We start from the raw sequence: 14,553 nt of genomic DNA on the forward strand, positions 1-14,553 counted from the left end.
TTTATTTCATGATTTTTTTATATAAATATATATTTAAAACTTATGATTTATTAATAAAACAGTTTTATAAGAATTAAGGAATCCACCCGTTTGCTATTTACGATAGATTATCGTTATTTTCGGTGTAAATTTATTGTAATCATAATCGAGTTTTGCTCTTGATGGCTTCTACCAAAATGGTTTCGCGGCGAGTCGTTAGAGGTGAATATGCGTTGTTTTGGTATATCTATATCCGCAATGCAGGCGTGCCTGTATATTACGAGTTAAAAGTGAGTGCGGCTGAGATATTTCGGGAAAAAACATAGCTCAACAACTAGGTGTGTAGAGTGGATTTTTTAAAATGTCTTCGCGTCCCCTCCCCCGCCTTTTCAAATCAAACTCGTTTGTTTATTGATGGTACCTCTATCGTCATATAAAATTAGTAATTAATATGTCTGAATTACACTCAAAGCGTATTTAACTGTAATTTTGCCTGTTTCGTATTAAAGGTGACCTTGATTAAGTATTAAATTATTTTCAGTCATGAATGTTCTAATTTTGTAGATCGCGGATTTGTTACTTTTTTGGAAAATTCGTTTTTAAGGGTCAGGAACCTATGAATCAAAATTTTATTATATATATTCTACTCTGGCATATCGTTTTATATAAGTTTGAATACGATAGGGTCGAAAAGCCCTATGTTTTACTTAACCTAAAAATATCTATAATCAATGTGAGTAGGTACGAGTTTTTTATCAACGGCGTTTAAATGTGGAACTTTTCTCTTGGAATTTGAACTAGATTGAATTTCAATAAATAATCGGTGCAATAGTTTATGTAATGTGAAAGGTATCGCGGAAACTGTTGAAGATTCTCATTAATATTTACAAGTACATACTATTCATTTGAATTAGAGATAAAATGGTCTTATATTAAGTAACTACACGGTAATAATATTCATATACATGTAAGTATTTCATTTAATAGACTTGGATTTTTTGTTTTTATATGATATTATTGAAATTTACAACCAAAGGTTAATCATAATGTTTGTACATTATCCTACCATCAATTTCTACTTTATTTTTATTTACATGATCACAACTAAATATTTTTCATCACCAAAAGTGAATTGGAAGGGATTAAATATAATTTTTTTCATTTATTAATAGTTTATGTTTCTACTAATCTAATTGTTGTTACATTTTCGTTTCCATGGAACTTATAGGTACTTAATGAGTATTTTTTAGGAAAATATAAATTAAAACTATGGATAATTCAAGTAGTGAAGAGACATCATCATCAGATTACAGTACAGAAAGTTCCGAAGATGATGGTATGGAAATAGCTCAAATAGGAAACGTTAAAATTCAATTACCGCAAGGTTTATGTGAAAGACAAGACTTATTTAGGGAAATCCTGTCTACTGAGACTTGGAACTCACTTTCCGAAGAAAATAGACAACATCTACAAACTTTCCTACCAAATTTTCCTGAAGATGATGAACTGGAAAAAACAAAAACTTTACAGAGGTTGTTTGATTTTGAAGTTTTCAAATTTACTAGTCCGTTAGTTAAATTTCATGATGATTTGAAAGCAGGATACTTTAGACCGGACATTGCACGCATGAGGAAGATTATTAGGAAAGCCGAAAGAAACGAATCTAAATACAGGTATTTTCATTCATAATATTGCATAAAAAATCATTTTTTTAATCGTATTTTAATGTAAATAATTCTTAAAGAAGCATTAATCGCTTGATGTGCTTTTCTTTTTAATTTCTTCATTCTTATTCTACATTTTCACCTTATTTTCTTTCTTTTACCACTTCTCTCATTACAGTATTTGCAGGTGTTTGTTTACTGGGTCTTCCTCTTGGTATATTTTCATTTTATGATTTTTTTAACAGATTTAAGGGACGTTTTCCCCTCTATAAGTGTTTCTATGTATTTTCCCTCTATATGGATCCTTATTTAATGATTCAGAATGATAAAAATTGGTTTTCTTGTAATTTTTGTCACATTTATCACCATTTCATTGTCTTACTATTTCTCTCCAATCCATTACATCCAGTATTTGCAGGTCTTCTGTTTACTAGGTACTCCTTTTGATATATTTTCATTTTATGATTTGTTTCAACAAATTTAAGGGATGTTTTCCCCCTCAATAAGTGTTTATATGTATTTTCTCTCCATATGGATCCTTATTTCATGATTTAAAATGGCTCAGTATTCGTTTTCTAGTTGTTACTATCTTTTTTTGTCCAATATTTGCTAGTGTTTTATTTACTAGGTCTTCCTTTTGGTATATTTCCATTTTATGATTCTTTTCAGCTGTATATATTCATATCGTGTCTGTTTTCTTATCGTTTTCCATGTTTAACATCTATATCTATAGTCAGATACATTTATTGTCAAGAATATTGTGCGAGGAGTATTTTTTTCTGTAATTTCTCAATGATTTCTTGTCTAAATACAAAAATTTTTAATAAAATTGTTGTTTTAGGTACAAGATGTTTAGGAAGCAGCTAAAAGATGACATAATAGAATCTCGAGATAAACTTCTTTCTCAAGTAAGAAATTTACCACCGGGAGTGGATCCCAAGCAAGAAAAGAGAAAGATTAACGTAGACTACGTTTCGTATAGAACGAAGAGGCGCTATTTTCAAACTTTGCAATCGATTAAATCTAAAACAGACGATACAGGCTGTTCTTCAGACGAAAATTATCCGGAAGGACCGCCTACATCGTTGTCCAGGAAACAAAAAAGGCATCTCAATAGTATTAGGAATAGTTTGAATAATTCGAAGGAAGAATTCCATTGTTCCACCATGTTTACGAAATTGAATGGCTCACAAGTAGATTTAGAAAGGTACATCACCCCCAATTTCAATCCGTTTTACATAAATGACGAATCTTATAAAAACATGATTTACCAACACAAAAAAAGGAAATTGAACTCTCCTGACGATCCCGAATTGAACATAAAAGGATTTACGTTAACTGATATAATCAATAGGACACAATTACCTTATAATAAAAATATGCCGATGATTACTAAACACTTACCGGAATCGAAATCGATCAACAGGAAAAAAATCAAAAAGGAATCGAGGAAACCATCGGAACATTCGTCTTACAGTATTAACAATAAATTTAAATCGAATTACGATGATCACAGTTCTAATTCAGATTCGGATTCGGACTCTATTATGGATAATACCGTATCTAAAACAAAACACAAAATCAAATTGAAACACACCAAAAGCGATATCAAAAAAGAAACTACTAATAACAACGAATCGATGCCCAGTAGTTCAAACGTACTCCAACCTATAAACAGTATTACTCAATACGGTAAAATCACCCCGGCTTGCGTGGAAGATCTAGACGGAATCGACGTTATGAATATACCGATAGATTTAGATAATTCCGATATCGATATATTGGAATTGAATAACAAACCGGAATTGATGCAAGATACGCACGCCAATTTCTTTTCGTTAATTAGAGACGTGATATGTTCGACTTGCGATCACAGAATGAACATGTACACATTACAGGAAAGACTAAAAACTTGGCAGGAAAACCCCATAAGTCCTCTGAACGATTGGTACAGCAGCACCGACAATTGGATCGGGATTCTACCGTCGGCTATAACTTTTTTGTGCGGTAACGCTTCCGAACAACCTGACGATTTCGTTCCTTACATGGAATACAAATCCAATTTGGACGTTTATCAATGGATAGGGGCCGGAAGGGATTCCGATAATCTGTTGAGTTGTTTGTGTAGTTTTTGGCTGGAACATAAATCTGACGGTAAAGATTTGTCCTCGAACAAAGAAGAATTAGACGTGGATATAACTGATAGATCTAGCAGTCCACCGCCGCCGAGGTACCCCACAACTTGGACAGTTAGGAAGGCTACGCCGGAGGAAATTAAAACTTTCAGGGAACAAGAACGGAGAAGGTGAGTTTTATTTCTTTTTATAAACATTTCGTCCTATCTAATCAATTTTTCCTCTTCCATTTCTCTTTTGAATTAATTTTCTTATATATTGTTCTTCATTTCGTTCGAAATCATTATTTTATTCATGTATTGGTATATTGGTTCTTGTAGATCCAGAACTGGTTCTCTTTCTTGTTTTACTTTTTGTATTGGGGATTTTTTTTATTGTTCTCACTGTTTATTTACCAATTTTTGTTTTTCTTTACACATCGTTTTATACATGTTTACACCTGGTTCCGTATCCTTCTCTTTCTAAATTTTTTTCTTCGCTTTCTCTGCTATAGATCCTTTTATTTTTTGCATTAGGGAACATTTCAATTGTTGAATCTTGTAAAATATATTTTTCTGTTTCCGCTTTCACCTACATTTTCATTTTAATCAAAACCGAGTTGAGTATAGCACTATCTTCGGTTATCTTGCTTCTAGAATCTTAGAATCTTTGTGTTATCTTCATAACTCTAATTGTGTATTAGTTTAGAGATCATCAAATATTTCATTTCATCATCACCAATTTTTTTTTAAGTTTAACTTGAAACATAATAATCAGTAGTTCAAATGTACCATAGTGATTTTTTGTTATTTCTCCAAGTTTTTAAAAAATACATGATATGTATATAGTATCGTGTATTGTAGTATTTTACTTTTACAAAAAGACAATTTTTTCATCCTGTTAGTTTCTGAGATACAGGATGATAAATTTGTAAAATACATATTACAATAAATCCTTACGTATTATTATTATTAGATACGACAACCCTCACAAGGCATTCACATATCGTTGTAACAACTATGAATCAGTGGTAGGACCAATTAAAGGCATATATAATCCTGCGGTGGGTAACAGTAAAGCCAGAGGACATACCATGTTATCTGCCGATAGACCAAATTTCGTAACTATTTTGTCATTAGTTAGAGACGCTGCCGCAAGACTTCCGAACGGCGAAGGCACCAGAGCGGAAATTTGTGAATTATTAAAATCCTCTCAGTATATTTCCAGCACCGCGCCGGATAACGTTCTACAATCAGTCGTATCCGGAGCATTAGACAGGATGCACACTCAATGGGATCCTTGCGTTAAATATGATCCAAAGAAAAAAATTTGGATTTATTTACATAGAAATAGAACAGAAGAAGATTTCGAAAGAATACATCAACAATATCAAGGTAATTTTTATCATTAGATTACGGTATATACAGAGTGAGTAACTTGTTTGTCAGTTAGATATTTTTATGTACCCCGTATATATGAATAAATTAATATTTTATTTTCAGGGGTTAATAAAACGAATAAGAAAGTACATAAGAAACCCAGTTCGAAATCTAAAGGAAAACAGAGTCCCGAGAAACCTGTTAAAACAGTAAAATCAGAAACAACCCCGACCGCACCTCCAGCTCCCCTACAACCACCACCTTTGCAAGAAACTACGCAAAGACGAACTAGCGTCGCAATGACGACGGCGCAAGTTCAAAATCCTCCACTGCCAAATTTAATAACCGTTACAGCACCCCAGAAGGGTAAGTTAATTACGTATTACATTAAATCTAGTTATTATAATTTATTTTTTAGGTACGAGTTTGTTGTTAAGCAATAATTTACCCAAAACTCAAGTTCATATTCAAGAAAGTGTCCTGCAATCTAAACCTGTGATATCAGACGAACCACCACCGCTTGCAGCGGCTTCGAATATCACTTTGAAACAGACCAAAGAAGATACGGATATCAACAAGACTTTCCAGACAATTATCCAGAATAGGGTGGCGAGTCCGACATTGAAAAGTGGTAAATATACAATTTATTTCAGATAAAGAAGAAGGTTGATGGTAGTAAGTGGAAATTGTAAAAGTAATTAAACGATTTATAATCAATTAGAAATAAAATGGAAATGAATAATGAGATATAGTGAACAGATATATTGATCGCATTGATATTTCTAATTGGTGACCGCTGGAAAAGGATAATGGGTCTTTTGATAATGAAAAATCACTTACTGGATGGGAAACTATGTAAATGTGGTTAATGTATTTGAACGTATAAGTTGAAAGAAAGAAAAAGTGAAAAAATAGAGTCAGAAGTGAATAAAATGGAAGAATGGAAGGAAAAGACAATAAAAAATTAATGACAGCATGGATATTTCCAATTGGTGATTATTATAGAAGGATAATGAAATGAAAACAATGAAAAGTCCTTACAAATATAGATGATGATGGAAAAATTACTTCGAGAGTATCAAAAGAGGTTAGAAAGGATCCGGAAAAGTGTTGAGGATAGGTTGTATCGATAGAGAAAGATCCTAGAGGATTATTAATAAGAAAAATCACTTACTGGATGGAAAACTATGTAAATGTGGTTAATGTATTTGAACGGATAAGTTGAAAGAAAGAAAAAGTGAAAAAATAGAGTCAGAAGTGAATAAAATGGAAGAATGGAAGGAAAAGACAATAAAAAATTAATGACAGCATGGATATTTCCAATTGGTGATTATTACAGAAGGATAATGAAATGAAAACAATGAAAAGTCCTTACAAATATAGATGATGATGGAAAAATTACTTCGAGAGTATCAAAAGAAGTTAGAAAGGATCCGGAAAAGTGTTTTATCTAGTTTTTTGGCCTTATCTCGATTAATTTTCAAGCAAATTAGTCGCTCAAATTTGGATTTATAGAAAATTTTATAACCTATAAGTTTATAAATTTCTTTAGCCCTCTATTTTGTGAAGGGCAACATTTAAAGGGTTCGAAAGTTGTATCAGTCATTCGTTAGGGTACTTTTTTTTGCTAGGGAGTTCTAATAACTCTCATTTTCAAGCTTTTTAAAGGTACTTTGAAAAAGATTATATGCAAATACCTCGAAAAGTTGACCGATTTCCCTTTACTTGAATTTTAGAAAAATATTCGTTCGATAAAAATATTCAAATCATAACTGTGTTTGTGTTGTACCTAAATTTAAAAAAATCAGTTTCTTTGCTTCTTTATAAGCCTCATTTTTGTTTCTTACACTTTTTTAATAAAATATTTTCAAGAAAATTCAAGTTTTCATATAAAAAATTATCAATTTTTCAAAAAAACATTTTTTTTTTGCTTAAAATTTGGTCCTCTATCAATCAATTTTATTTTTTGAGGTATTTCTTACAACAGGTTAGGTCTCCCGGACTATTATTTAATCATAACGTTTTTTTTTCTAATTCTAGGTAAAAGTTTAGTTAAAATCCTATCTCCGTCCCACGGAAAGTCCCTTATAATACCAACCACGAACGCGCAGTTGATAAAACAAATCCAAGATCAACGTACCGCCCCAAATAAACAAATAGGTCAAGTGGTAACCCAACAGTTTCTCCAAACGATCGCCGCTCAACAGAAGCAACTGCTGGTCCAAAAGCAGAACCAAGGAGAATCATCGGAAAATCAACAGGAGAAAATGAAAGTACCGGTCAGCGTCCAACAACAGATCCTGCAGTTACAGAACGTGAAGAACGTGACCCTGTTGAGGGCCTCGCCGACGAGTAACGTCGGTCTGAGTCCCCTAACCGGCGCTCCGGGGGATCCGGGCGTAGATCAGACCAACATAGTGACCGTATCGGTGACCAAATCGGATCAGATAGTCGGTCAACCGAGTTTGCAGATCAAATCGCAAAGTAATTTGAGTCAAGCGCAACAACAACAAATCCTGCAAACTATAAAACAGAAACTTTTACCGAATTCCGGTCTGTTGGCCAATCCGCAACAGATCATATTGAAGCAGAAGACGGGATTGATTAATGTGCAAAAATCTGGAATGGTGCCGGTCAGTACGCACGTCGTCGCCCATCAAAAAATTACAGCAGGTACTCGATTATTTTATTTATTTAAAATTTATTGTTGTTGTTGTTGTCGTTAATGGTTAATTTCAGATTTGACGAAATCTGGCAATGCCGCTCAAACGCCTGTGGTGGCTAAAGTATTGACTAACGCAGCAGGACAAGTTATATCGGTGGAAAGTTTGTTACCTCAACAGAAACAAACGAGTGTTTTAAGTCAAGGTAAATAAATATCAATTTATTTTCTATTCGTGTCGAATCGTTAAATTTTTAACTTATCGGTTAAAGAATTTGCTTGGCAACGTTGCTTTATCGAGATTCTTTTCAAGAATTCCCTTGGTTTTTTGTTATATGTCAATTTTTTTGTTTAAAACTTGCTTTCATAATATTTCCCTAAATTTAAATTGACTTGGCAACGTTGCGTTACTTGTATTATGTCGCGTTACTTCGGTATTGTAAACAAACTGCAGGACCGGACTGACTTCAAAGCGACCGTAACTTGAAAAATGATAATTTCAATAAAAAATAAAATCTTAGTCAAATTTAATTTTGGAATATGCGCAAGTGATTCAATTTATTAGTTTTTGAAACATGTTTCCCATAATTCCAATTTTTTTTATAGTTCTATCAGTTCTCAATTGGTTCATCTAGTTTTTTGTGGATTTAATTCTTATTTAATATCCATTTTTTTCCAGCTTTTTTCAATTTCCTTCGTTTTTTTTTTTGTAATTTGATACCTTTTTTTGTTTAAAGTTCACTTTTAATAACATTTCCCTAAATTTAAAATGACTTGGCAACGTTGCGTTACTTGTATTATGTCGCGTTACTTCGGTATTGTAAACAAACTGCAGGACCGGACTGACTTCAAAGCGACCGTAACTTGAAAAATGATAATTTCAATAAAAAATAAAATCTTAGTCAAATTTAATTTTGGAATATGCGCAAGTGATTCAATTTATTAGTTTTTGAAACATGTTTCCCATAATTCCAATTTTTTTTATAGTTCTATCAGTTCTCAATTGGTTCATCTAGTTTTTTGTGGATTTAATTCTTATTTAATATCCATTTTTTTCCAGCTTTTTTCAATTTCCTTCGTTTTTTTTTTTGTAATTTGATACCTTTTTTTGTTTAAAGTTCACTTTTAATAACATTTCCCTAAATTTAAAATGACTTGGCAACGTTGCGTTACTTGTATTATGTCGCGTTACTTCGGTATTGTAAACAAACTGCAGGACCGGACTGACTTCAAAGCGACCGTAACTTGAAAAATGATAATTTCAATAAAAAATAAAATCTTAGTCAAATTTAATTTTGGAATATGCGCAAGTGATTCAATTTATTAGTTTTTGAAACATGTTTCCCATAATTCCAATTTTTTTTATAGTTCTATCAGTTCTCAATTGGTTCATCTAGTTTTTTGTGGATTTAATTCTTATTTAATATCCATTTTTTTCCAGCTTTTTTCAATTTCCTTCGTTTTTTTTTTGTAATTTGATACCTTTTTTTGTTTAAAAGTTCACTTTTAATAACATTTCCCTAAATTTAAAATGACTTGGCAACGTTGCGTTACTTGTATTATGTCGCGTTACTTCGGTAATGTAAACAAACTGCAGGACCGGACTGACTTCAAAGCGACCGTACCTTGAAAATGATAATTTCAATAAAAAATAAAATCTTAGTCAAATTTAATTTTGGAATATGCGCAAGTGATTCAATTTATTAGTTTTTGAAACATTTTTCCCATGATTCCAATTTTTTTTATAGTTCTATCAGTTCTCAATTGGTTCATCTAGTTTTTTGTGGATTTAATTCTTATTTAATATCCATTTTTTCCAGCTTTTTTCAATTTCCTTCGTTTTTTTTGTAATTTGATACCTTTTTTTGTTTAAAGTTAACTTTTAATAACATTTCCCTAAATTTAAATTGACTTGGCAACGTTGCGTTACTTGTATTATGTCGCGTTATTTCGGTAATGTAAACAAACTGCAGGACCGGACTGACTTCAAAGCGACCGTAACTTGAAAAATGAAAATTTCAATAAAAAATAATATCTTAGTCAAATTTAATTTTGGAATATGCGCATTTCTCCATAATTCCATTTTTTTATGGTTCTATTAGTTCTTTGTTCTACCTTTTTTGTTTAAAACTGGCTTTCATAATATTTCCCTAAATTAAAATTGACTTGGCAACGTTGCGTTACTTGTATTATTGTGATGTATTTCTTAACGAATCATGTTACAACGATAATGTAAACAAACAACAGGATCGGACTGACTTCAAAGCGACTATAACTTGAAAAATGATAATTTCAATAATAAATAAAATCTTAATCAAATTTAATGTTGAAATATGCGCAATAATTCCAATTTTTTTATAGTTCTATCAGTTCTTAATTGGTTCATCTAGTTTTTTGTGAATTTAATTCTTATTTAATCTCCATTTTTTCCAGCTTTTTGCAATTTCCTTCGTTTTTTGTTATTTGTCAGTTTTTTCCCTAAATTAAAATTGACTTGGCAACGTTGCGTTACTTGTATTATTAATGTGACGTATTTCCTAATGAATCAGAATGTAAACAAACAACAGGACCGGACCGACTTGGATGTTATAATAATAATAATTGAAATTAAAATTCGCTTTTTGAAACATTTTTAGCGTTTTTTCATTAATTTTGTGGCTCTACCAATTGTTGTTGGTTCTAGTTTTATGAGAAAAATAACATAATGTCAATTTTTCGTTATCGTGGTAGATTTGTATTTTTTATTGACATTTTTCGAATATAAGTGATTTTAAAAAAATTTTTTTCCCCAATTATCCTACAGGTACTACTTTAAGAGTATCAGGTTCGAAATCGGGTCAACAAAATTTGATCCATTTAACCGGTTCTTCGAAATCGAACGCCTTGAATCAATTAACCGTAGGATCTCAAAATAATATACTGACATTAACGACCCAACCGAAATTCGTCGTGGCATCCCAGAGTACGACTTCGACATCATCCGCCACGGTTACGAAAAGTTCCTCGCGATCGATCAATAAAACTCAAACCCTGACGAAAATCAACACGAAAACCAACCAACAGTTGATAAACGCCAAGTTAATCCAAGGAATCGACGGTCAAAAGACCGTTCACCCGAAACTGTTGGTGGGCCAATCGAATCAAATACGGATACCCGCCGGGAAGAATACCCCCAAGTCTCTAACTTTGAACGTTACCGGGAATACCAACACCATTAGGATGGTGAACGCGGCTAACCTCAATTTGGGACATTTGGGTGGTAAACCGATCCTATTGGCCAGCAGCAAGGGCGGCGCCATTCAGAATATACAAGGACAGAACGTTATTTTGCAAACTCAGTCTGGTAGTTCGGCGCGTTCGTTAGTACTGCAGAACGCTTTGAAGAGTACCGGAAATAACGTCGGCGGTCAACAATCGGTTGGTAATAATATTAATATTATTAATCAACCCAACATTGTTTTCAGGTATGTACGTATTTAATTCGATTTTGTAATTAATTTAATCCAGTTTGGGTGTGGTTATATTTTAAAATAAAAAATTTATCTTTATATTTTCCTACAAATAAAATGACTTGGCAACGTTGCGTTATTTACATCGGTGATGTAAATGAATGAATGAATTCGGTAGGGGATAAGTAAACAAACCGCAGGACCGGACTGGTTAAGGATGCGGTAATAAGATTTGTCTTTGTTATTTTTTTTTCAATTTTTTATCGTTAATTGTATTACATTTCTATAGATTCGCATTTTTATGTTTTTGGCACTTTTTATCAAAACTTTATGGTTTACTTTTTTTCCAAAGTTATATTTTAAAATAAAAAAATTTATCTTTATATTTTCCTACAACTAAAATGACTTGGCAACGTTGCGTTATTTATATCGGCGATGTAAATGAATGAATGAATTCGATAGGGGATAAGTAAACAAACCGCAGGACCGGACTGGTTAAGGATGCGGTAATAACATTTGTCTTTGTTATTTTTTTTTTTCAATTTTTTATCGTTAATTGTATTACATTTCTATAGATTCGCATTTTTATGTTTTTCGCACTTTTTATCAAAACTTTATGGTTTACATTTTTTCCAAAGTTATATTTTAAAATAAAAAAATTTATCTTTATATTTTCCTACAACTAAAATGACTTGGCAACGTTGCGTTATTTATATCGGTGATGTAAATGAATGAATGAATTCGATAGGGGATAAGTAAACAAACCGCAGGACCGGACTGGTTAAGGATGCGGTAATAACATTTGTCTTTGTTATTTTTTTTTTCAATTTTTTATCGTTAATTGTATTACATTTCTATAGATTCGCATTTTTATGTTTTTGGCACTTTTTATCAAAACTTTATGGTTTACTTTTTTTCCAAAGTTATATTTTAAAATAAAAAAATTTATCTTTATATTTTCCTACAACTAAAATGACTTGGCAACGTTGCGTTATTTATATCGGTAATGTAAATGAATGAATGAATTCGATAGGGGATAAGTAAACAAACCGCAGGACCGGACTGGTTAAGGATGCGGTAATAACATTTGTCTTTGTTATTTTTTTTTTTTTCAATTTTTTATCGTTAATTGTATTACATTTCTATAGATTCGCATTTTTATGTTTTTCGCACTTTTTATCAAAACTTTATGGTTTACATTTTTTCCAAAGTTATATTTTAAAATAAAAAAATTTATCTTTATATTTTCCTACAACTAAAATGACTTGGCAACGTTGCGTTATTTATATCGGTGATGTAAATGAATGAATGAAATCGTTAGGTGATAAGTAAACAAACCGCAGGACCGGACTGGTTAAGGATGCCGAAATAACATTTATCTTTATTTTTTTTTTAGAATTTTTTATTGTTATCGTTAATTTTCCTTATTTAATTCGACTTTACCCAAATTCCATATTATTTTGGATCAGTCAATTTCATTTAACGGTTAGTTGATATTTATTAGATTTATTTCGAAATATCCGTACAATTAAAATGACTTGGCAACGTTGCGTTATTCATATTGGCAATGTGACGTTACATAGTTGTCATTAGTCAGGACCGGTGTGGCTTGAACGGAACAATAATATGAATAATAATTAAATCAAATTCACTTTTTGTTTTTATACTTTCACTATATTTTATAATTTTTCCAATTTTTTATTATTTAAATTTGATATTAACTTTTATAGATTTTTTCAGATTTGATTTTCAATACTTACCTTTACATTTCCGTGTTATTTTCATACAAAAAAATTGTCTTGGCAACGTTGCGGTTTTACTAGTTGGACAATGTAAACAAACAGCAGGACCGGATTGGTTCGAACGGGACAAATTTTAAAAATTTAATAAACGCATTGATTTTGTGTCTTCCGACATATTTTCACAATTTTTTATTATTTTAACTTCAAATTTGAGTTGATTATTTTAATTGGTTTAATCTTTTCTTTTTTTTTTTCAAAAAATTTTATCTATCTCAATTTCTGAGTACATTTGATCTACTAACGACACTCGTTTCATTAAACTGACTATTGCGTGCATAGTTTCAGGTAAACTAATATCCATCATCTAATTTTTTTTTACTTTTATGTTTTTAGTCCCCAAGTGAAAGTGCAATCTCCTCAACAAGTGATGTTTACCTCTACGAAAAGCGGTCAAGTTGGTCAAACTCAAACCGTATCTCAGGGACACATAATGATCGGGGGCCACCCCGTCAGGTTACAGACGAGTAACGCCGCTAATACGCAAAGGGTCGTTTTGGCGAGTCAAGGACAAGGCGGACAAATCCTAGCTCAGCAAATTTTACTACCAGCGGGTTTTCAAGGCACTGCCATTAATATTAAGGCACTTCAAGGGGTCAAAGTGATACCGATCACTCAAACTACGGGACAAAATAAAGGTAAATCGCAGGAATAATTAATTTTATTATTTTTTTTTTTTCATAAATATTTCGAATGTGATTTTTAAAAAAAATATCTGTTATTTGAAAATAAATAAACTTACTTTACACTTATACACCAACACTTACACTATTCACTAACACTAATTTATTTGAATGTACCATTTAGTTTACTTGTCACTAAACTAAATGAGTTTACTGACTTCCTCCGGCTATTAGAGGCTCCTTTTATATATTATAATCACATTCTAGAATATTCGTATTGATTCGTTTAAAAAAATTGTGTTTTTAGGTATCCAGAGTAGGCAAGTATTAGCTCACGTCGTCAATCCGAACGCAGTGAAATCTACTGCCCAAACCACAACCATTTCATCGGAAAAGATATCCGAAATAACTCTCCCTACACAAGAAGGCGAGTGAAGCTAAAATTTTCATCGATTTTACCCTAAAATTGTACAAAGTGTCGATAATTAAATTATTGTAGTGATAAACTAGTAAATCCAGTATCAAATTGGTTGTATATTATTTAATATTAATCAGACTTGTATATAAGGATTTCGATTTAATTGTGTACATATGAATTTTAAACGTTCTTTTTTTTATTTGTGTATTAACAAAAAATGAATTTTTTATATATAAAACGAAAAACATAATTGAAAATTGTTCTTCCTTTTACCAACAACATTTTCCCTCAATCACTAATCGCTACAACCAATTCCCTGTTACGGATGAAGTCTCCGTTGTAGTCGAAGTCAATTCGACTACATTTCGTACCAAATCGAATACCGGGATCCTTCAAGATCTTCCCCTAGGTCACTAGGAGCTTAACAACGAGTTTCTGGAGTTGCAACTCTTGTTCCATATTAGAA

The 14,553-nt window shown here is 31.8% G+C and overlaps 1 protein-coding gene across 3 annotated transcripts; it reads left to right on the top strand.

The window, feature by feature from the left end:
• Positions 1–9: 9 nt before the first annotated feature.
• Positions 10–14,344, top strand: LOC130449073 (nuclear factor related to kappa-B-binding protein). Of its 3 annotated transcripts, XM_056786729.1 has the most exons (12): positions 10–488; positions 544–946; positions 1,230–1,652; positions 2,485–3,948; positions 4,733–5,151; positions 5,260–5,502; positions 5,555–5,767; positions 7,177–7,809; positions 7,876–8,004; positions 10,602–11,262; positions 13,383–13,684; positions 13,977–14,344. In XM_056786729.1, the coding sequence occupies exons 3-12, from the start codon at positions 1,249–1,251 to the stop codon at positions 14,102–14,104; spliced, it is 4,596 nt and encodes a 1,531-aa protein (XP_056642707.1). In that variant the 5' UTR covers positions 10–488; positions 544–946; positions 1,230–1,248; the 3' UTR covers positions 14,105–14,344. The 3 variants fall into 3 exon arrangements, with proteins under 3 accessions (XP_056642707.1, XP_056642705.1, XP_056642706.1); XM_056786727.1 differs by having other exon boundaries at positions 10–946; XM_056786728.1 differs by lacking the exon at positions 544–946 and having other exon boundaries at positions 10–317.
• The last annotated feature ends 209 nt before the right edge of the window (positions 14,345–14,553 follow it).

This window comes from Diorhabda sublineata, chromosome 9 (genome assembly GCF_026230105.1).
Source record: "Diorhabda sublineata isolate icDioSubl1.1 chromosome 9, icDioSubl1.1, whole genome shotgun sequence".
Lineage (NCBI taxonomy): Eukaryota > Metazoa > Arthropoda > Insecta > Coleoptera > Chrysomelidae > Diorhabda > Diorhabda sublineata.

Excerpts from the sequence above, each read along its gene's own strand:
- LOC130449073 (XM_056786727.1), top strand. The coding sequence starts at position 1,249 with ATGGATAATTCAAGTAGTGAAGAGACATCATCATCAGATTACAGTACA. Across the intron at positions 3,949-4,732 it reads AGGGAACAAGAACGGAGAAG|ATACGACAACCCTCACAAGG; the intron begins GTGAGTTTTATT and ends TATTATTATTAG. Across the intron at positions 5,503-5,554 it reads CGTTACAGCACCCCAGAAGG|GTACGAGTTTGTTGTTAAGC; the intron begins GTAAGTTAATTA and ends TTTATTTTTTAG.